This window comes from Cervus elaphus, chromosome 8 (genome assembly GCF_910594005.1).
Source record: "Cervus elaphus chromosome 8, mCerEla1.1, whole genome shotgun sequence".
Classification (NCBI taxonomy): domain Eukaryota; kingdom Metazoa; phylum Chordata; class Mammalia; order Artiodactyla; family Cervidae; genus Cervus; species Cervus elaphus.
Window position 1 is genome coordinate 9,083,362 of NC_057822.1, and position 19,771 is coordinate 9,103,132.

The following is a 19,771-nucleotide window of genomic DNA, read 5'->3' on the forward strand; positions in this document are numbered from 1 at the left end:
ATGCCTGCGAGTCCAGGGCTCAGAGCAAGGGGTCAAAGATGGGAGGTCCTTCTGTGAGACTCTCCTCTTCTCGAGAGAGGAGCTGACCCCCTTGAGTCTCTGACAGGATGCCTGAGCACTGTGATCTCTGGGAGGAATAACTGGGGAGGGGTTTCCAATGGCGAGGGCTTTCTCAAGGACCAGAGGTATCTCGGCAAGCCCTGTGGGAGCCGGGATCCCAAACGTCTCCACTCTTATTCACTTATTCATTTATTAACATCACAGACATTTTTCAGTGCCTCCCAGAGATGCAACATTATTTCCCCCCTCCCCTCAACCGCGGGATCTAAGATGGGGGAACCAGGAAGGTGTGACAAGGCCAGAAGACGGCGCTGAAATCGGTTGGGCCAGGTCGGATGGGCTTGGCCAGCGGACCGGCCGAAATGCCCACAGGGCTCACATCACCGAGCCCCCTCCAGTGACGGAAGAGGACGCTCGGTGAGGCCGGATCCCGAGCTCAGTCACTGACGTCGACGACCGCCTGGGGGCGCTCGAAGCACCGCTCGCGCGAGTGACGTTATCATAGGCGGTCCGATGGAGCCCGACCCGTCCGAGAGCGTCATATGACGTCATCTAGCCGTCCGGAAGCGCCCCCACGTGTCCTCCCACCTCGGTTCTGGGACCTCTGATCCCGGTGTCACCCACCATGGGTCGCTCCCGCCGTACGGGCGCGCACCGAGCGCACTCCTTGGCCCGTCAGATGAAGGCGAAGCGGCGGCGGCCGGACCTGGATGAGATTCACCGCGAGTTGCGGCCCCAGGTCGCCGCACGGCCCCGGCCAGATCTAGGCGCTGAACCCGATCCCGACCTGCCAGGGGGCGGCCTGCATCGCTGTCTGGCCTGCGCGTGAGTTCCCGCCAGGCCCAGGCCTGAGGAGGAGAAGGGTCCGCGGTACGGGCCGGGGGTGTGAGGCCCGGGCCCGGGGTGTGCAGTGTTTCCTCTCTTGGGACCTGGGTGGGTCTGCCGGCCTCCCATGCCTTCAAGCCCAGAGCCTAACGTCAGCAATGAGCTAGGGTCAGGGAAATAGGTGTACCTGAGAGGCATCACCTTCTAACTCTCCTCCCTACCCACCTCATCCCCACAGGAGGTACTTCATCGATTCTGCCAACCTGAAGACCCACTTGCGATCCAAAGATCACAAGAAGAGGTATGAAGGAGCAAGGGGAGGATTGATGGGTGGGTTGCCGCGCTGACAGAGCTTGCCGTCCGGTCAGCTTTCAATTCCTATTCTTTTTTCTCAGGCTGAAGCAGCTGAGTGTGGAGCCCTACAGTCAGGAAGAAGCGGAGAGGGCAGCGGGCATGGGTTCCTATATTCCTCCCCAGCGGCTGGCAGTGCCCACAGAAGTATCCACTGAGGTCCCTGAGATGGACACGTCTACATGACCTGGCCTGAGGATGCGAGGCAGAGGAGCTGCCCATGGACAGTGGTACAGGAGCCAGGCTGGGAGAGACTGTGCCAATCTCTTTTGGTTTGGGGAGTGGATGGCCGCTTCCAGATACCCTCCCTTCCAATAAAGGAAATGTATAAATAGGGCTTGCTTCTGACTCATTAACCTCTGGGCCACTCCTCCAAATTCAAGCCCTGTAAAGATTTCTCTACTACTCCTGTGTACAGGACCCAGAGTGTTTACTCCCTGCTCGATTCAGCCTTAGAGCCTGCATCCTTGCCATCCCTCAGGGGTCCTGGCATCTGTGCTGAAGACCCCCATTGGAGCCCAGGTGTGTGTGGGGTGATGGGTAGGATCAGGTTTATACTCTTGCTTACAATGAGGGCAGGGAGTGACCCCCAGGAAAAGAAAGAAGGAGGCTCCTGAGATTGTAGCCCCTGTGAATCCAGGGGCCGAGGTGAGAGGCTGCCTGCTTCGTCATGGAGCCTGTGGCGGCCGCCGCTGCCCCACCATCTTCCAGACAGCGTAGCAGGAGCCGCCCAGCCCGAGGACAGCCAGCACTGCAGCCACAATCCCCGCCAGCGGACTCCGGGGCTCTGCCTTCAGCTCCCCGGCTATCTGCATCTGGAGATGCACAGAGGGTCCGCCTGAGGGGTCAGTCGAGACTACTGGGAAGGCGGGTGGGGTGGAAAGGGGCTCAGAAGCTACAGCTGGGGGAAGGAGATATGGATGTCATCGCTGCCCCAGGGAGATTCCACCCCAATCCCTCTCGCTTCACTGCCCATCTGGGCCCTGGTTGCTCAGGCGGCCGGGAACGTGACAGCCTGGTGGCTGGGTATCATCCCGGCCGTGGTAAGGGGCGGACGGGGTCTGTGCTGGAAGCCATCAGTTGGGGTGCTTACCTGTAGCACTCGGAAGTAGCCAGGGGTCAGGCGTCGAAATCGCATGGTGGGTGCCGCTCGTCTCCCAGGTGTCCTGTGGGGTGAAAACCGGAATGAGGACCAGTGGCGTTCATTCATGATACCAAGAGGCGGAAATCAGGGCATAGAGGTTCCTGACTCTCATACGTGAGAGAGCCTTGCCCTCAGAGGATGCTCACCAGCGTCTGCCTTCCCAGGTCTGGCAGGGGGCGGGGCAGCTAGACCTTTAAATCTGTCCCTTCCCCCGCTGGCCCGCCCTGCCAGCCTTAGGAGCAGCTGTCAGGAGAGATCAGCATCAGGCCTGAGCAGCTCCTCCCCCTCCCACCGGGAAGTGCAAGCCAGGGAGGCAGGAGAGGCCTTGCCTGGCAGTGTGGACAAGTCTCAGGCCTGGACCAGGTGTGGGAGGGTCTCCCCGGCCCTGGTCTTGGCCCTGTCCCTGCCTCAGGTAATTGGATGTCACCTCAGCAGAGGAGGGGTTGGGTACCTTTAGCACCCCTTCCAAATAGGGGCAGGCCTTTTTTACTTGATTTCTCTTAGATCAACCACACCTACCTTGGGGGAAGGCATATTTCATCCCTTTCCCCAAGATGAAGTTCCTATAGGAACTTCCCTTCTTTCAATAAAAGATCTGCATCTACTGATTGAAAAAGCTGTTAGAGGTGTACTAACAAAAATTTCCTGGAATTGCCTGGTGGCCTAGTGGTTAGGATTCTAGGCTTTCACTGTCGTGTCTCGGGTTCAATACCTGATCTAAGAACTGAGATCCTGCAAGACCTAAAAGCGTGGCCAAAAAAAATAACTGTGCTGGGCATTATTCTCAGCACTTTACGTGTATGATTTCATTTGGTATTGACCATCTCATAAAAATGCAGAAAAGCATATTTGCAGAATAGCATGTAGAGTGTCTGCATATACTATAGAGAGAAGGGAAGAACACCCAGAAAACTTAACAGTGGCCCATTCTGGGCAATGGGATGGGAACTTGCTGGGGAAAGGACACAACCTCCTTCCATTTGGGCTTCTCTGGTGGCTCAGCCAGTGAAGAATCTGCTTACAATGCAGGAGACCCTTGTTCGATTCCTGGGTTGGGAAGATCCCCTGGAGAAAGACATGGCAACCCACTTCATTATTCTTGCCTGGAGACTTGCCAGTATTCTTTCCACGGACAGAGGAACCTGGTGGACTATAGTCCATGGCATCACAGAATTGGCAGGACTGAGTGACTAACGCTTTCACTTTCCTTCCACTTAATGAGCTACTATTACCTTTGACATTTTTGCCACAAATAAGTTCAAAGACCTTTTATAAACTCATAAAACTACCTTAAAAATAGAAGCTGCAGGAACTTCCCTGCTGGCCCAGTGGTTAAGACTCTGAGCTCCCAATGCAGGGGGCCCAGGTTCAATCCCTGGTCAGGGAACTAGATCCCACATGCTGCAACTAAGACCTGGTGCAGCCAAATAAATGAATAAATATTAAAAAAAAAAAAAGAAGCTGCAGGACTTTCCTGGTGATACCATGGATAGGAATCCTCCTGACAATGCAGGAGACACAGGTTCGATCCCTGGTCCAGGAAGATCCCACCTGCCATGGAGCCACTAAACCTTTGCACCAAACTACTGAGGCCATGTCTAGAACCTGTGCTCCACAAGAGAAGCCACTGCTGTGAGAAGCCCGCGCACCGCAACTCTGTATTAAACCCCACTCTCAGCAACTAGAGGAAGTGCATGCAGTGAACACCCAGTGCAACCAATAAATAAATTTATTTTAAAAATCAAGATTAGCACTGTTTATAATAGCCAGGACATGGAAGCAACCTAGATGCCCATCAGCAGATGAATGGATAAGGAAGCTGTGGTACATATACACCATGGAATATTACTCAGCCGTTAAAAAGAATTCATTTGAATCAGTTCTAATGAGATGGATGAAACTGGAGCCCATTATACAGAGTGAAGTAAGCCAGAAAGATAAAGAACATTACAGCATACTAACACATATATATGGAATTTAGAAAGATGGTAACGATAACCCTATATGCAAAACAGAAAAAGAGACACAGAAGTACAGAACAGACTTTTGAACTCTGTGGGAGAAGGTGAGGGTGGGATGTTTCAAAAGAACAGCATGTATATTATCTATGGTGAAACAGATCACCAGCCCAGGTGGGATGCATGAGACAAGTGCTCGGGCCTGGTGCACTGGGAAGACCCAGAGGAATCGGGTGGAGAGGGAGGTGGGAGGGGGGATCAGGATGGGGAATACGTGTAACTCTATGGCTGATTCATATCAATGTATGACAAAACCCACTGAAATGTTGTGAAGTAATTAGCCTCCAACTAATAAAAATAAAATAAAATAAAAACCATGTATCAAAAAAAAAAAAATCAAGATTAAAAAATTGAAAGAAAAATAGAAGCTTCCATTTACCATGTCTCTAACTTCTCAGCCCTGCCAGGTGCTCCAGGCGGAGAGTGGGTGCTGGGGGCAGTAAAGGCATCAATATGCCTGTTAGGTGCCCAGGCCTTTTCAGGGAGGATCTGAGTACAAGTGGTGAGTTCTTGTTGGTTTCTCCTCTACAGGATTGTGAGTTCAGGGAGGTCAGGCTGGCTGACATCTCACCTCTAGATCTTGTGCCAGCTCAGGGTAGGTGTTCGATGAAATCAGGATGATGGGGATACGTCTGTGTTTATTGGGGCACCACAGGGAAGCTAGTGTGGGAAGAGGCAAAAACATTACAGGAGGAAACAGCACAGAGGATGTTAGAGGGATACACGGAGAGCAGGGTAGGAGGACGTGAGACCAAGGACAAAGCCAGAAACGTGAGGGCCAAGTTGTGAATTTGCGCCTGCTGGTTCACAAATGAGGAAGCAAGGCCTCTGGGGACCTGGCGAGCTGGCATCCCTTGAAGGAAGCAGCTGACATTCTGCACTCATGCTTGATGCCACGTGCGAAGGTAGAACGGGGTCAACAGAGCTGGCCAAGTTCCAGAGGACTCAGTTTGTATGTGAAACTGTTGAATGATAATTAACACACACACATACCACATGCACACCCGTGGACCAAATTCAGACTTTGGGTCTCTGACGATTCAGTTCATGACAGGCTTTGGAGGCAGTGGTAGAGAGTCCAAGTTAGGTGACACAGAGAGGGCAGCCCTCCCAGGCCCCTCCCCACAGAATTAAAGCAATAATAACTCAGATCTACCTCATGTTACAGGTTTCAAATATTAAAGGACATCCTCAGAGCTAAGGTCTAATTCCTTCCCTGTTCTTCTAGAGACGAAGAAACAGGTTCAGAGAGGTGTAAAAGGTGGACTCAGTCACATAGCAAGTGGAACTGATTTTTTTAAATTGACACATAATTGATTTACAATGTGTTGATTTCAAGTGTATAGCAAAGTGATTTTGAAAGATACAGAATATAAGAATATATATATTCAGACTCTTTTTTCCCTTACAAGTTATTATAAAATATTAAGCTTAGTTTTCTGTGCTATATAATAGGTCCTTGCTAGTTATCTGTTGTATACATAGCCATGTGTATGTTAATTCTAAACTCACGTGGAACTAATTCTGCCTGATTCCAAAGTCCTGGGAGTTCCCTGGCCTGGGATGATAATGATGAGGATAACTGCAGACACTTAGTATGTGTCAGACATTGTTCTAAAAGGAAAGCTCTTAACCTGGGCTTCCCATCTCATCAACTTGGATGGCAAAAAAATTATATATTTATTTCTACTGACCTCTCACCAAAATTTACCATCTCCTTCTTCATGGATTGAAGTATTAGTTAGTATCTGTGGTTTTGTCTCCAGTAGACGTCAAAGATATTTTGATATCAAATTGTGGTTATCACAAGTATCTCAAAATGTTACTTATGCTCATTAACAATTTCAAAATGCTGACAGTTATTAACCCACTTCTAAATCACACTGTTTCAGACGCTCCTAAAACAGAGCTGCCATTGACTGTGGCCAGTAGAGGGTTAATGGCCAAATGGTGAATCCACCTGCTCTGGCATTGATGACTCAGATTCTCAGTCTCTCACACGCCTATCTGTAGTTGTTTGCTGACCAATAGGTATAAGGAGGTGACTCAGAGACCACCCCCACAATTCAATGTTATTCATGCTGAGTAACAATACACTGATACCATTAGAAAAGGAAATTTTAATTTGCCAGTCCTGTTATTGATACATATTAAATGCATATTACTTTATGTACTGATAAATACATATTACTCTATCATAAATTTGTGGGTTTTAATATATTTTGATAGTAATTGTCCTCGCAATCTTCAGCATTTTGCTTTATGCTTTTAAAAGCAATGTTCAGAGAAAAGGTCTAAGGTTTCCACCAGACCGTCACAAGGGTCCACAGTGCAAAACAAAGTGGGGGCTGGAAACCAGTTCTAAAGGTTTTAGAGCTATTAATTCAGGTACTCTGCACAGCCCTCTGAAGTAGGAGCTAATACCCATTTTACAAACAGGGAAATTGAGGCCCGGTGGGTCGGTTTAGGCCTTGTCACACAAACTAAAAAGCTGCAGCGTTGGGGTTTGGACCCAGGCTCTGGCTTCCTAACCTTTCTGTGCCTCGCTGCTGTGATCATTGCTCATTTTTTGGTCCCTTTTTGAGAAGGCCGGAAGGTCAGGTCGCATCCTGCCATTTGAGGCCAGTTTTGGGCGGGGATCCCAGGTCAGCTCCGAGGTCACCCGTGTCACACACCAGGGGCACCACCCCCAGGTTTGGCAGCCCAGATATTCTGGGATGCCTGAAGGGCGGGGCAGGAGATGGAGCGGTGGCCGGCCAATGGCCGTGAGAGCGCCTCACCTGGCCTGCTTTGTGGGCCCAGGTATGCTGGTGGCTCCGCCCCCGGCCCGGCCCAGCCCAGCCCCTCCCCAGGTCGGGGCTCCGGGAGCGGAAATTCCTGCGCGGGCGAGGCGGAGCAGTTGCCGATCCGAGGGGCCGAATTTGGCCATGGAGCCAGTGGCGACCTGGACCCCCAGGAAGGTGGCGGCTTGGCTGAGAGGTGGGTGGGGCCGGGGCAGTGGTGGGCCTGAGGGTCCCTGGGCCGGGGAGAGCGAAAGCAAAAAGGACCTGCCGAGTTTGTCAGTCGGTTAGTCAGTCCGCAAGTATTTACAGAGCGTCTTCCGTGAACCCGGCAGAAAGGTAGTCGAGATGACTCCGGTGGCGTCCCCCGAGGACCTAGAAGGGGTCTTCCTTCCCCCCAGTAGCCCAGGCTGTGGTTCTGTAATGAAAACAGAAAGTGTAGCCCCAGCCGACCGCCTGCAGTGTATCTCATCTTCCCTCTGCCCCGGGGGCGCAGTGGGCTGTAATTAATCCCATTTTTCAGATGCTGAAAACTCTACACCAAGCCAACGAGTGATTTGCTCAGGCTTTGGACTAGGGCCTGCCGGAGGTGTCTTTTCCCTCCCCCCACCCTGAGGCTCCCAGGGAGAGCAGAAGCCCAGGCCCAGCCCCTCCCGAGACCTCCAGGGAAGATGAGCCCAGGTGGGTGGGAAAGGGCCCAGGGTGCTCGGACTCAGAGAAGTGTGGACGGTCTGCTGTGGAGCCGGGAGATGGGAGGTGAGGACCACGTTCCTCCCAGGGGGAGCCAGAGTTGGAGGGGGGCAACTGGAGTCGTCCGGGGACAGACTCAGGGTGACCATCCCTGGGAAGAGCCGGGACTCAGGGCTGGAGTCAGACTCCCAGATTGAGTTCCAGGCCCAGCCCCTCCGCTCGTCAGTTCGATGACCACAAGTCTCCGTTTCCCTATCCACAAAATGGGAAAGGCAACTCTGATCTCACGAGGTGGGACCAAGTAAGAATCGTGATGAGGGCCTGGCTCAGCCTCACAGCCTGTTGGGAGGGAGGCAACACAGCGCATTCACCATGCACGGGAAGCGGGATGCGTGAGGCCCACGGCCAGGAAGTAAAAGCTCATGAATTCCTAGTGAAGGGCTCCTGATGTCACACAGGGGATGGGGGAGGGCTGTTGGTCACACACACATACCCCATAAAGGACTCTGGCTTGGAATGGCAGGGGTTCCTTCAAAGAGGGAGAAAGCTAACTATTAACCTCTCTGTGTATGTTTTCCCATCTGTAAAATGGGAATAACAATATCTCTACTTTCTAGATTTGGTGAAGATTAAATGTGTTACTGTGTATAAAGTCCTTAAGTTTTTCCTAGCACATAGTATTTATTTTTGAGTGTCTGCCTTATGCCAGGCCCCAGCCGGAATTAGAGATGAACACTTGTTTTAAAGCCCAGTCCTTGGAAGAGCTCGTGATGGGAATAGGAGAGGTTGGTGCTCTGGTGCAGGAGTCTGTGGAGGCGTGGGGGCAATGAGCCCAGCAGGGGGCCCCAGCCCAGCCTGGGGAGTTGTGGAAGGTTTCCTGGAGGAAGTTAGATAACCACGGACATTAGGGAGCTGGAAGAGCAGTTCAGGCAGAAGGAATTGCGCCTTCGGGGACCATGAAGCAAAAGAGCCTCCCGAGAGCTGCAGGGAGTTAGTGCTCTGGATCGATTGTTGAGCTTGACGGGCTGTGCCAAGAGATGAGACTGGAGAGGCAGTGGTGGCCGGATCGTAAGGGGCCTTGCAGATCATGGTAGAGAGTCTGGCAACACATAGTGTGGGGGCTGTTATTGACTGAACCAAGGGAGTTGCTCAAGCTGTTGACATGTGTCATGTCATTTAATAGACATGAGTAGAAGTGACGTGTTTTTATTTTCCCCATTTTTTTAGGTGGAAACGGGCACAGAGTAGTTCAGTTACTTGCTCAGTTGCTATCACTCAGGTCTCCCTGACTCCAAAGCCTCAAAGCATCAATCATGACTGGCCCAAGCATCAGAACCCCTGCAGGATTTGTTAAAAAGCACATTGCTGGACCCTGCCTCTAAGCTCACGCCACGCGGCTTGCAGGATCTTATTAATAGTTCCCAGACCAGGGATTGAACTCAGGCCACAGCACTGAAAGCTCAGAATCCTAACCATAGTCACCATGCTGTACATTCTACCCCCCAAACTGACTTATAAATAGAAGCTTATACCTTTGGACCACCTTCACCCATTTCCCCCACTCCCTAATTCCTTACCTCCAGCAATCATCAGTCTGTTCCATGTTTCTAAGAATTTGGGTTTTTTGGATTCTATATATGTGAGATAATACAGTATTTGTCTTTCTCTGATTTATTGCACTTAGCATAATGCCCTCCAGGTTTATCCATGTTGTTGCAAATGGAAAGATTTCCTTCTTCCTGGCTGAATATTTGTGCGTGTGTGCACGTGTGTGGGTGTGTGTGTATGTGACATTTTCTTTATCCATTCATCTGTCAATGGACACTGAGTTTGTTTCCATGTCTTGGCTATTTTTCTTTTTTATGGCCACACCACATGGCTCATGGGATCTTAGTTCCCCAACTGGGATCGAACCCAGGCCATGGCAATGAGAGCGCTGAATCCTAACCACTGGACCACCAGGGAATTCCCAGAACTTGTATTTCTAACAAGTCCCCTGATGAGGATGCTGCTGCTGGTCTGGGGAACCATCCTTTGAGAACCACTCCCCTGTGTGATCCTACTTCTCAACTCAGTAGTAGCCTTATCTGTGAAATGGACAGGACAGAACACAGCCTTGGCCTTAGGGCTGACATTAGGAGAAGGGCTCTTCCACTGACCGGAAAGGCCTTGACACCCCCCTGGGTCCCCCGCGCTGACCCCTGCTCTCCCTCCAGGCCTGGACGATTCCCTGCAGGACTACTGTTTTGAGGACTGGGAGCTGCCTGGCAAGTACCTGCTCCAGCTTTGCCCCCGCAGCCTGGAGGCTCTAACCGTGTGTCCTCTGGGCCACCAGGAGATCATCCTGGAAGGGGTGGAACAGCTCCGGGCCCTGGTGAGTGAATGGCGGCCCAACTGGCTGCAGCTTCCGCCCACCCTGGGGATGCTGATGGGGGCTGGCCCCTGCCAGAGTTAACCTTCCCCCTCTCTGTACAGAGCGCGGGGCTACAGTCAGAGAACCTGCGGAGCCTGACAGAGGGGCTGCTGGAGGGAACCCGGGCATTCCAGAGCTTGGTCCGAGGCCACTTGGGGGGCTGTGCAGAGCCCCCTGCAGATGTCCTTGGTGCGGCCGTGCAGCTGGTACACGAGGCCCGTTCCCTCCTCTTCTGGCTCAACAGGTACCTTTGTCTCCTCCCAGGGTCTGAGTGACTGGTGAGGGGACCCTCCACATCCATGGCCTCCTCCAGGGACCTGGGAGAGAAAACGAGAGCTTGGGTCTTGTTCGGATATGGTTCAATTCAGTTCAGTTCAGTAGCTCAGTTGTGCCTGACTCGTTGCAACCCCATGAACCACCAGGCCTCCCTGTCCATCATCAGCTCCCGTTTACCCAAACTCATGTCCATTGAGTCGGTGATATCCAACCATCTCATCCTCTGTCGTCCCCTTTCTCCTCCCACTCTCAATCTTTCCCAGCACCAGGGTCTTTTCAAATGAGTCAGCTCTTTGCATCAGGTGACCAAAGTATTGGAGTTTCAGCTTCAACATCAGTACTTCCAATGAACACCTAGGACAGGATGGACACCTAGGATGGACTAGTTGGATCTCCTTGCAGTCCAAGGGACTCTCAAGAGTCTTCTCCAACACCACAGTTCAAAAGCATCAATTTTTCGGCACTCAGCTATCTTTACAGTCCAACTCTCACATCCATACATAAGTACTGGAAAAACCATAGCCTTGACTAGATGGACCTTTGTTGGCAAAGTAATGTCTCTGCTTTTTAATATGCCGTCTAGGTTGGTCATAACTTTCCTCTAAGGAGTAATATGGTGGGACTAGCCAAAAAAGGTTAATTGGTCTGTGTAAGGGGCTTCACATTGGTCTGTAATGGGGCTTCCATGGTGGCTCAGATGGTAAAGCATCTGCCTTCTATTCGGGAGATCCAGGTTCAATCCCAGGATCCCCTGGAGAAGGAAATGGCAACCCACTCCAGTACTCTTGCCTGGAAAATTACATGGACAGAGGAGCCTGGCAGGCTACAGTCCATGGGGTCACAAAGAGTCGGACACAACTGAGCGACTTCACTCACTTAAGGGCACTGGGTTCCCTAGGTTCCCACCCGACCTCCAGCTTGTAACCACGTCTCATCAGCAGCACTGCATAAGGAGCTGGCTCCCCCTTCACTGGCCACTGCTTGTCCCAGAGGCCCCAGCTCTAATGTCACCTCCTCAGGGAAGCCTTTCCCGTTACACATTCATAGCTTCCTACGTGTCACAGGAGTAGGAGTTAAATCTTTTTTGAATTTTTATTTATTTTATTTATTTTTTGGCTGCACTGGGTCTTCCTTGCTGTGGGCAGGCTTTCTCTAGTTGTGGGATGCGGGGGCTGCTCACTGCAGTGGCTTCTTTTGTTGCAGAGCACAGGTTTTAGGGTGCATAAGCTTCAATTGTTGTAGCTCACGGGCTCTAGAACTTGCGGACTTCAATAGCTATGGCACATGATTGCCCTGTGGCACGTGGGATCTTCTCAGTCCAGGGATCGAACCCATATCCTCTGCATTGGCAGGCAGATTTCTAACCACTGGACCACCAGTGAAGTGAAGTGAAGTGAAGTGAAAGTCACTCAGTCATGTCCGACTCTTTGAGACCCCATGGGCTATATGGTCCATGGAATTCTCCAGGCCAGAATACTGGGGTGGATAGCCTTTCCCTTCTCCAGAGGGGTCTTCCCAACCCAGAGATTGAACCCAGGTCTCCTGCATCACAGGAGGATTCTTTACCAGCTGAGCCACATGGGAAGCCCAAGAATACTGGAGTGGGTAGCCTATCCCTTCTCCAGCAGATCTTCCCGACCCAGGAATTGAACCCGGGTCTCCTGCATTGCAGGCGGTTTCTTAACCAACCGAGCTATGAGGGAAGCCCATAAATCATTATTGGACCACCAGGGAAGTCCCTAATCATTATTGATGCAATTATGTATTTAATATCTGTCTCTCCAGTGCCTAGAACTGGGCCTGGCATTCATTAAACACTTGACAAATAAATCCTGTGCTAAAGTCTTTTGATGTATCAGTCATCTCCTTCAGTTCAGTTCAGTTCAGTCGCTCAGTCGTGTCCGACTCTTTGCGACCCCATGAATCACAGCATGCCAGGTCTCCCTGTCCATCACCAACTCCCGGAGTTTACTCAAACTCATGTCCATCGAGTCGGTGATGCCATCCAGCCATCTCATCCTCTGTCGTCCACTTCTCCTGCCCCCAATCCCTCCCAGCATCAGGGTTTTTTCTAATGAGTCAACTCTTCTCACGAGGTGGCCAAAGTATTGGAGTTTCAGCTTCAGCATCAGTCCTTCCAATGAACACCCAGGACTGATCTCCTTTAGCATGGACTGGTTGGATCTCCTTGCAGTCCAAGGGACTCTCAAGAGTCTTCTCCAACACCATAATTCAAAAGCATTAATTTTTCGGCGCTCAGCGTCCTTTATAGTCCAACTATCACATCCATACATGACCACTGGAAAAAGTCATCTCCTTCACCCCAAACCAAAACCCATCAGGGCCTTAGATGTGTAGTCGGCTCAGGGTGGTTCAGTGAGCTGACTGTTAAGCTCAGTCCCCTAACCACTGCTCCATCCTCCCCTCTGCCAGGTACCTCTTCTCCCACTTAAATGACTTCTCATCTTGCCAGGCGATTGGGGAATTATGCGGGGAGCTGGGCCAGGCCTTGCAGGAGGTAGGAGATCCAGAGGCCAGTCTTGGCCGAGGCTATAGAGACCAAGTCAGGCTAGAGCTTTTTATAACTTGTGAATCAGCACAAGATCGGGGGTGAGAGCAGGGAGCGGCGAGCGCAGGAAGAGAGGAGGCCCGGCCACTGGGTAGGGGGTGAGGGGGTGTGGGGGCTCCTAACTGGCAGGGGCAGCTCAGCAAGTTTGATCTCAGGAGGGTGTGGAGCGGGGGAGGGCATGTGTGCTGACCTCTGGGGGCCCAGGGTCAGGGAGATGGGACCTTGGGGCCGAAGCTCTGCTGCCATGTCGTTCTGGGAAGGGACCAGGGTACGGGACATGCTGGGAGGGACGGCAGGGAACCCCCCTGCCCTCAGGAGAAGGCAGGGCACCCTGCTGAGGGCCGGCCCCCCACTCTCTCTCTCTGCTTCCAGGACTGTCCACCGGCTGAGAAGGAAAGCAAAGTCCTGAGGATTGTGAGTCGGGGGCTGAGTGGGCCACGGGGATGGGGTGGGATGGGACTCAGGCTGCCCTCCATCCTGCCCTCCACCTGCCAGAGCAGCCACGTGGCCGAGATCTGCTGCAACATCCTGAGCTGCTGCCCGGAGGAGCTGCTGGAGCAGAAGGCTGTACTAAAGCGAGTGCCGCTGGACGATCCTTCGGTGGGCCCTGACCTCTCACCTCTCACCTCTGGTCCCCTCAGGCAGCCTCATGTGGGCCTGGAAATCTGATTCTAGGTTCCCACAGAGTCCTATCCTGTTACAGCTGGATGGTCCTTTCTGTACAGACAAAGGTCCAAAAAACCTCCCCTGGGGTCTCACCGTCATTCAGCCCCTTCTCCAGACCAGAGGGGCTGCAGTGGGTGGGGTCTTGGGTGACACATGCTAGCCCCCGGGACACAGACCTGGCAGCTTAGGGGAGAAGGGGAGAGGACATGAACTTTTTTGCTTCAATCCTTGACCAGTGGGAAAACCCCAGCCCTGCCCTGTCCTGCTCCTGTCCCTGCTTAAGCCTTCGGGAGAGTTGCTGAGAATCTGAAAGCTCAGAAGTCAGTAACCTGCCCTTAGGGGAAGAGGAGGCAGGGCCCAGAGGGGTGCAGCAGCAAGCCCTAAATCACAAAGCAAGTCGGGCGGTGCCAACTTGAGACCAGCTCTCTCCCCCTTTCCACCCGCCTGTGAGTCCTGGTGCCCAGCGGGGGTCCTGCCCGCTGGCCCTGCAGCCCCCCGGCCCTCAGTGACCGCAGCCTTCGCCTTGCAGGGCCTGGAAATCCACACCACCAGCAGCTGCCTACACTTTGTGTCTCGAGTAGGCACCCAGGTGAGAGCCCTCCACCCTTCTCAGCCGCCCAGCCCCATGGTCCTCTTTACCTGCCGGCAAGCCCCGTGAGGGTGCACCCCTCTGAACCCCACCTCCAACACCAGGTCCCCACCGACCCCCAGCTGCAGGTCCTGCCTGGAGACGAGATTGTCCAGGTCAACGAGCAGGTGGTGGTGAGAGAAGGGACAGGCACGGTGGGAGGAAGGGGTTCCTGAGTAGAACCCTGGTTGGTGGGTGGAGGGGTTCCCTTCCTTCGGGAGACCAGGGTGGTGAGCTGCTTGCCGGGAGGTCAGCCAGCTCACATGGGTCCGAGGGGCTCCGGGAGGCTTCCTGGAGGAGGGCGAGGGGAGGCTGAGCGCGAGGTTGAGAGAGTGATCTGAGGGGAGGGCTGTTGGGTTGCCCCAGAGGCTCCCATCCAGGTCAGTCCAGCCCCATGTCCCTGTCCGCTAGGTGGGCTGGCCCCACAAAAACGTGGTGAGGGAGCTGCTGCGGGAGCCGGACAGGGTCAGTTTAGTGCTGAAGAAGGTCCCGGTGCCGGAGACCCCACAACAGGTACCTGCCACCCTCCCTGCCCCCAGTCTGCTCTCAGACCCGGGTGTGGGCCCCAGCTCCATCAGCTGTTTCTGGCTGTTCCTTAGACCCCTCCTCGGCCCCTGGACTCACCATGCCCAGTGAGCCCATCACCGGCTCCAGCCTCCGTGTCTCCCAGGTAACAGCCTCGGGCCCCGGGTGGGTCTTGGAGGGTGAGCCACGGCTCACCTCATCTCTCCCCCATCGCTCCAGGACCCCCTCTAAAGACATCTTTGACTTCGACCTGTCTTCAAACCCAAGTCCTGGACCCAGCTCTCCTGCCTGGACAGGTAATATCAAAGCCCCACGTGTTAGCAGGTGTCCCCAGACAAGGCATGTGGGGTGTCTGACTATGACCCTGGGCTCTTACACCCCCAGCCTACCGCTGGGCCTGGGTCTGAAGCTCATGGAGCCTCTCTCTTCTCCTCCCGCCCTGACAGACTCAACCTCCCTTGGCCCCGAGCCCCTGCCCAGCCCCCCTGCAACCCCAGCCACACACCTGGCAGAGGTGGCAGACACTCCGGAGCCCCCAGAACACCCTGATAGGGTAAGTTCAGGGGCTCAGCGCGGAGGGGTGTGTGGCTCTGGATGCAGACTCTTTTCTAACTGCCTGTGGCCCTTTCAGAGTCCTGTCCCTGGCTGCAGGAAATCAAAAGGTATGAAATGCACCTGACTGGGTAGGTTGGGGGGTTTTCCTCTGATCTGAGGCACTCTTAGAAGTCTTTACAAGGCTGGGCAAGACCACCCTCCCAGCACACACATCACACACTTCTCTTCCAGACAACAGTTCTGTTTTTGGGGTCAGACAGACCTGTGCTCCCAGCCTAGACCTCTCACCAGCTCTGTGATTTCTGGGCAAACAGCTCGTCCTCTGATCTTCACCTTCGTCATCTCTTAAAATGAGAAGAGTCACCCCCCGCCCAGAGCTGACACTTGTTACAATCCAAGCACAGAGCATGGGTTCAGAAACATCAGCTGGGGGTGCTCGTGGGGGGCCAGGGAGCAGCTTTAGGGGTCTGGGATGCCCCGCCAGCCCCTCACTGACCCTTGTGCCCTGCTGCTGCAGGCGTGGCGACGCGCCGGCGGGTGTCGTGTCGGGAGCTGGGCCTGCCCGACTGTGATGGCTGGCTCTTGCTCCGCAAGGTGCCCGGGGGCTTCATGGGCCCGCGCTGGCGACGCTGCTGGTTCGTGCTCAAGGGACACACACTCTACTGGTACCGCCAGCCCCAGGTGAGACCCCATACACACAGGACCGTGGCTCCTGTTCCTCCTCCACTGTCCAGGCCCATTGGTGGTCACAGGTGGGCCTCAGCGTTCCTATCTGTAAAATGGGGACACTCTTCAGAGAGAACTGGGGTGTGTGCAAAAGCAGTTTGGAAAAGTTTATCACAGGCCATGTAGAATCACCGATTCTGCCCGCCTTTCCTTCCCCTTCTGTTAATCTGTTCATGCCAGTGATAGGTGCTCAAGCAATTGTCTGCTCATTCCACTAACATTCAAGGTGCCTACTGTATACCCAGCTCTGGGCTGGGCTCTGGGACATGGGGAAGAACTAGACCTTTTCTGTTTCTCAGGCCAGTGGGGACAGGGATGAATACACAGGGACAATACGGGAACATATAATGTGATGAAGGAAGAGCCCAGGGGTGGGTGGGATCCCTGCAAAGGTGACCAGTCCACCTGAAGAGTGGCGAAGGCTTCCTGAGAAACTAGTGCCTGAATGTTAGTTAGAAAGATGTAAGAAAAGCAGGCAAGGAGAAGAGCATATTGCGAAGCAGCTTGGTCTGTGTCTGTGATGGAGCAGATGTATGAGCAGGCTCCTCTTTCCTGTCTCTTGCTCTGGATAGCTTGCCTCCCATTTCCAGGCACAGAGACACCCCTTGGTCACAACCCTACCCCAGCTTCCTGCCCTGAGCCCTGGGCATTGAGAGATGAGCAGTTAGACAGCCCAGGAGGTGCCCTCCCCCACCCCACCCCTGCCCTTAGGAGCTTGCCTGGGCCTCAAGGGTGTTGGAGCTCCAAGCTGACCCTCACACTGTGATCCCCCAGGATGAGAAGGCCGAGGGCCTCATCAATGTCTCCAACTACAGTCTGGAAAGTGGACAAGATCAGAAGAAAAAATAGTTAAGTCCTGGGCTGTGACAGGCTGGGGGTGGGGAGAGAAAGGGAGAGGCAGGTGACAGGAGGGGCGGGGTGGGGACAGCAGGTGGCTGGGATTCCCAGGCCAGCCTCCCTGGGCTCAGGATGGGCACCCCCAGGTGAGTGAGGCCCCTCTGCTCCCCGGCAGTGTGTTCCAGCTCACCCACAACGTGTACAAACCCTTCATCTTTGCTGCTGATACCCTGACGGACCTGAGTATGTGAGTGCCACCCTCTCACCCCTCACAGCTTGCATGTGAGTGCTCGGGGCCTGGGCTCAGGAGCCTGGATTCAGATCCCAGCTCTCTGAGAGGGCTGGTCAAGACACTCCCTTCTTAGCCTCAGTTTCACCTTCTATAAAATGGACTAATAAGAATGCCTATCTCTCAGATTGGCTCTGAGGATTAAGTTAGAAGATGATATAAGTGAAAGCCCCACCCAGCACTCTTGAGAGTCCCTTGGACTGCAAGGAGATCCAACCAGTCCATCCTAAAGGAAATCAGTCCTGAATATTCATTGGAAGGACTGATGTTGAAGCTGAAACTCCAATCCTTTGGCCACCTGATGTGAAGAACTGACTCATTTGAAAAGACCTTGATGCTGGGAAAGATTGAAGGTGGGAGGAGAAGGGGACAACAGAGGATGAGATGGTTGGATGGCATCACCGACTCAATGGACATGAGTTTGAGTAAACTCCAGGAGTTGGTAATGGACAGGGAGGCCTGGCACGCTGCAGTCCATGGGGTCGCAAAGAGTCAGACACGACTGAGTGACTGAACTGACGACTGACAGACACCCAGCATACTGCTGCTAAGTCACTTCAGTTGTGTCCGATTCTGTGCGACCCCATGGACTGCAGCCTACCAGGCTCCTCCATCCATGGGATTTTCCAGGCAGGTGTACTGGAGTGCGTTGCCATTGCCTTCTCCAACCCAGCATACTGACTCAGTGGAAACTCTGAAACCCATTTGCCTCTCCACAGGTGGGTACGTCATCTCATTACCTGCATTTCCAAGTACCAGTCTCCAGGCCGGGCCTCCCTGCCCCGAGAGGAAGGTGGGTGTCTCACAGGACTGGATCCCACTGAATCTCACCTGAGCCTCTGCTTTCCTGGGGTGGAGGCTGGGAATCCAGTTCCCCAAGCCCACCCCATGGCTTACCCAACCCTGTGAAGCTTCAGTGGGTCCCCCCAACGGCTCCTGTCCACCCCAGACTGCTACAGCGAGACGGAAGCCGAAGATCCTGACGACGAGGCTGGATCCTGCTCTGCCTCAGTGAGTCGGGGGCTGGTGGATGGGGTGGCGGGGTGAAGAGCAGGGCGTGGAGCTCAGACTGATAACCCTCCTCTCCTTCCACCCTGCCCGCAGCCCAGCCCGGCCCAAGCTAGGAGTTCGCTCCATGGAGATCCATTACCTGCAGCCACCCCGCAGGGCAGCCCGCGGACCTCCTTCAGTCCGGCGGCGGCAGGTGCGGAGCAGAGTGGGGGGTGGAGGCGTGGGGGTGGGGGTGGGGGAGTTGGGGGGGGCACGGAGCTGAGACAGGGCTGGGGGCAGGGGGGCCGGCACACCCTCATGCTGCTCCCCCCTCCCACAGACAGCAGCGAAGGGGCCCTCGAAAGAATGGTCCGGGGGCTGAGGCTGGGTGGCGTGACCCTGCTGGGCCAGCAGCAGCCCCTCACTCAGGAGCAATGGCGAAGCTCTTTCATGCGGCGCAACCGAGACCCGCAGCTCAATGAGCGAGTGCACCGTGTGCGCGCACTGCAGAGCACGCTCAAGGTCAGCAGGGGGCGCACAGGAGGCTGGGCGCTGGGCTAGATGTCTAGCTGGGCTTAATGTCCAGATATCTAGCCCTCTTGGGCTTGGCCGCGGACCCGGCCGAGTTCTGGGTTCCTGGGGCCAGGCTCTCGACTTTGAGGATGGGGGCTGGAGCTGGCTGGGATCTGGGCGCTGGGCCCCGGAGCTAGCTCTGGGCTCGGGCTCTGCCCCTTCCCCGGGTGGTCCTGGCCCCTTAACCCCGACACCTCTTCCAGGCAAAGCTGCAGGAGCTTCAGGCTCTGGAGGAAGTGCTGGGCGACCCCGAGCTCACCGGAGAGAAATTCCGCCGGTGGAAGGAGCAGAACCAGGAGCTCTACTCGGAGGGCCTGGGGGCCTGGGGAGGGGAGCAGGCCGAGGGCGGCTCCCAAGTCCTGAACTCTGACCCCAAGGAACGGTCTTCCCACCCGCCACCCTCTGACCCCGAGGAGCACTCCCCTCTTTGCCCCCTGACTCCAGAGAGTGACCCCCGACCTCCTGACCTCTAACCTTGGCCAGTACCCTAAGTTTCCGACCTCCAGCCTTGAGGACCACCTCTGACACATCTAGGACAGAGCATCCCTGCATGCTGTTCCGAGTTGGAGGTAGTGCTTGTCCGTGGTTCTGCCCCAAGCTGACTGCCTCTGCTCCACCTTTCGCCATTTCTGCCCCTCTACCCGCCCTGGAATGGGGTAAAGTGAAGTGAGCTGTGTGCCAAGGAAGGAGCTAGAGGCAGGGGTGCAAGAACTCTTTCTTACCTGTGCTCTACCTGTGCCCCCTCCGCCCCTCAGCACGTCTCCATTCCCCAAGCCAGTCTGTACAGAAGTTCTTCATTGAACCAGTAGATACTTTTCAACTAAATAAAGTCAGTTTCTTTAACATGAATCTGCAT

General features: G+C 54.2%; 3 protein-coding genes across 10 annotated transcripts; 2 read left to right on the plus strand and 1 right to left on the minus strand.

Moving 5' to 3' along the window:
• Positions 1 to 188: 188 nt before the first annotated feature.
• Positions 189 to 1,572, plus strand: ZNF593 (zinc finger protein 593). Its single transcript, XM_043909321.1, has 3 exons — positions 189 to 885; positions 1,124 to 1,186; positions 1,281 to 1,572. The coding sequence occupies exons 1-3, from the start codon at positions 686 to 688 to the stop codon at positions 1,420 to 1,422; spliced, it is 405 nt and encodes a 134-aa protein (XP_043765256.1). The 5' UTR covers positions 189 to 685; the 3' UTR covers positions 1,423 to 1,572.
• Positions 1,573 to 1,904: 332 nt separating this feature from the next.
• Positions 1,905 to 2,374, minus strand: LOC122698382 (putative transmembrane protein ZNF593OS). Its single transcript, XM_043909322.1, has 2 exons — positions 2,330 to 2,374; positions 1,905 to 2,051 (listed from the first exon to the last, which is right to left on the minus strand). The coding sequence occupies exons 1-2, from the start codon at positions 2,372 to 2,374 to the stop codon at positions 1,905 to 1,907; spliced, it is 192 nt and encodes a 63-aa protein (XP_043765257.1).
• A 4,882-nt stretch (positions 2,375 to 7,256) lies between these two features.
• On the plus strand, positions 7,257 to 19,756 carry CNKSR1 (connector enhancer of kinase suppressor of Ras 1). Of its 8 annotated transcripts, none has more exons than XM_043909326.1 (21): positions 7,287 to 7,377; positions 10,085 to 10,242; positions 10,344 to 10,525; positions 12,991 to 13,075; positions 13,499 to 13,540; positions 13,622 to 13,726; positions 14,322 to 14,381; positions 14,486 to 14,554; positions 14,832 to 14,933; positions 15,020 to 15,090; positions 15,165 to 15,241; positions 15,392 to 15,498; positions 15,577 to 15,607; positions 16,018 to 16,181; positions 17,001 to 17,074; positions 17,239 to 17,310; positions 18,072 to 18,145; positions 18,302 to 18,363; positions 18,457 to 18,556; positions 18,683 to 18,864; positions 19,119 to 19,756. In XM_043909326.1, exons 1-21 carry the CDS (start codon positions 7,326 to 7,328, stop codon positions 19,386 to 19,388), a joined length of 2,139 nt encoding a protein of 712 aa, XP_043765261.1. In that variant the 5' UTR covers positions 7,287 to 7,325; the 3' UTR covers positions 19,389 to 19,756. The 8 variants fall into 8 exon arrangements, with proteins under 8 accessions (XP_043765258.1, XP_043765261.1, XP_043765259.1 ...); XM_043909325.1 differs by adding an exon at positions 7,702 to 7,859 and having other exon boundaries at positions 7,291 to 7,377; positions 13,499 to 13,726; XM_043909323.1 differs by having other exon boundaries at positions 7,257 to 7,377; positions 13,499 to 13,726.
• The last annotated feature ends 15 nt before the right edge of the window (positions 19,757 to 19,771 follow it).

Coding starts and splice junctions, on each gene's coding strand:
- LOC122698382 (XM_043909322.1), bottom strand. CDS start 2,374: ATGCGATTTCGACGCCTGACCCCTGGCTACTTCCGAGTGCTACAG. Junction 2,052..2,329: donor GCTACTTCCGAGTGCTACAG/GTAAGCACCCCA, acceptor GTGCATCTCCAG/ATGCAGATAGCCGGGGAGCT.
- CNKSR1 (XM_043909323.1), top strand. CDS start 7,326: ATGGAGCCAGTGGCGACCTGGACCCCCAGGAAGGTGGCGGCTTGGCTG. Junction 14,934..15,019: donor TGCCGGAGACCCCACAACAG/GTACCTGCCACC, acceptor GCTGTTCCTTAG/ACCCCTCCTCGGCCCCTGGA. Junction 16,182..17,000: donor ACTGGTACCGCCAGCCCCAG/GTGAGACCCCAT, acceptor GTGATCCCCCAG/GATGAGAAGGCCGAGGGCCT.
- ZNF593 (XM_043909321.1), top strand. CDS start 686: ATGGGTCGCTCCCGCCGTACGGGCGCGCACCGAGCGCACTCCTTGGCC. Junction 886..1,123: donor CATCGCTGTCTGGCCTGCGC/GTGAGTTCCCGC, acceptor TCATCCCCACAG/GAGGTACTTCATCGATTCTG. Junction 1,187..1,280: donor TCCAAAGATCACAAGAAGAG/GTATGAAGGAGC, acceptor CTTTTTTCTCAG/GCTGAAGCAGCTGAGTGTGG.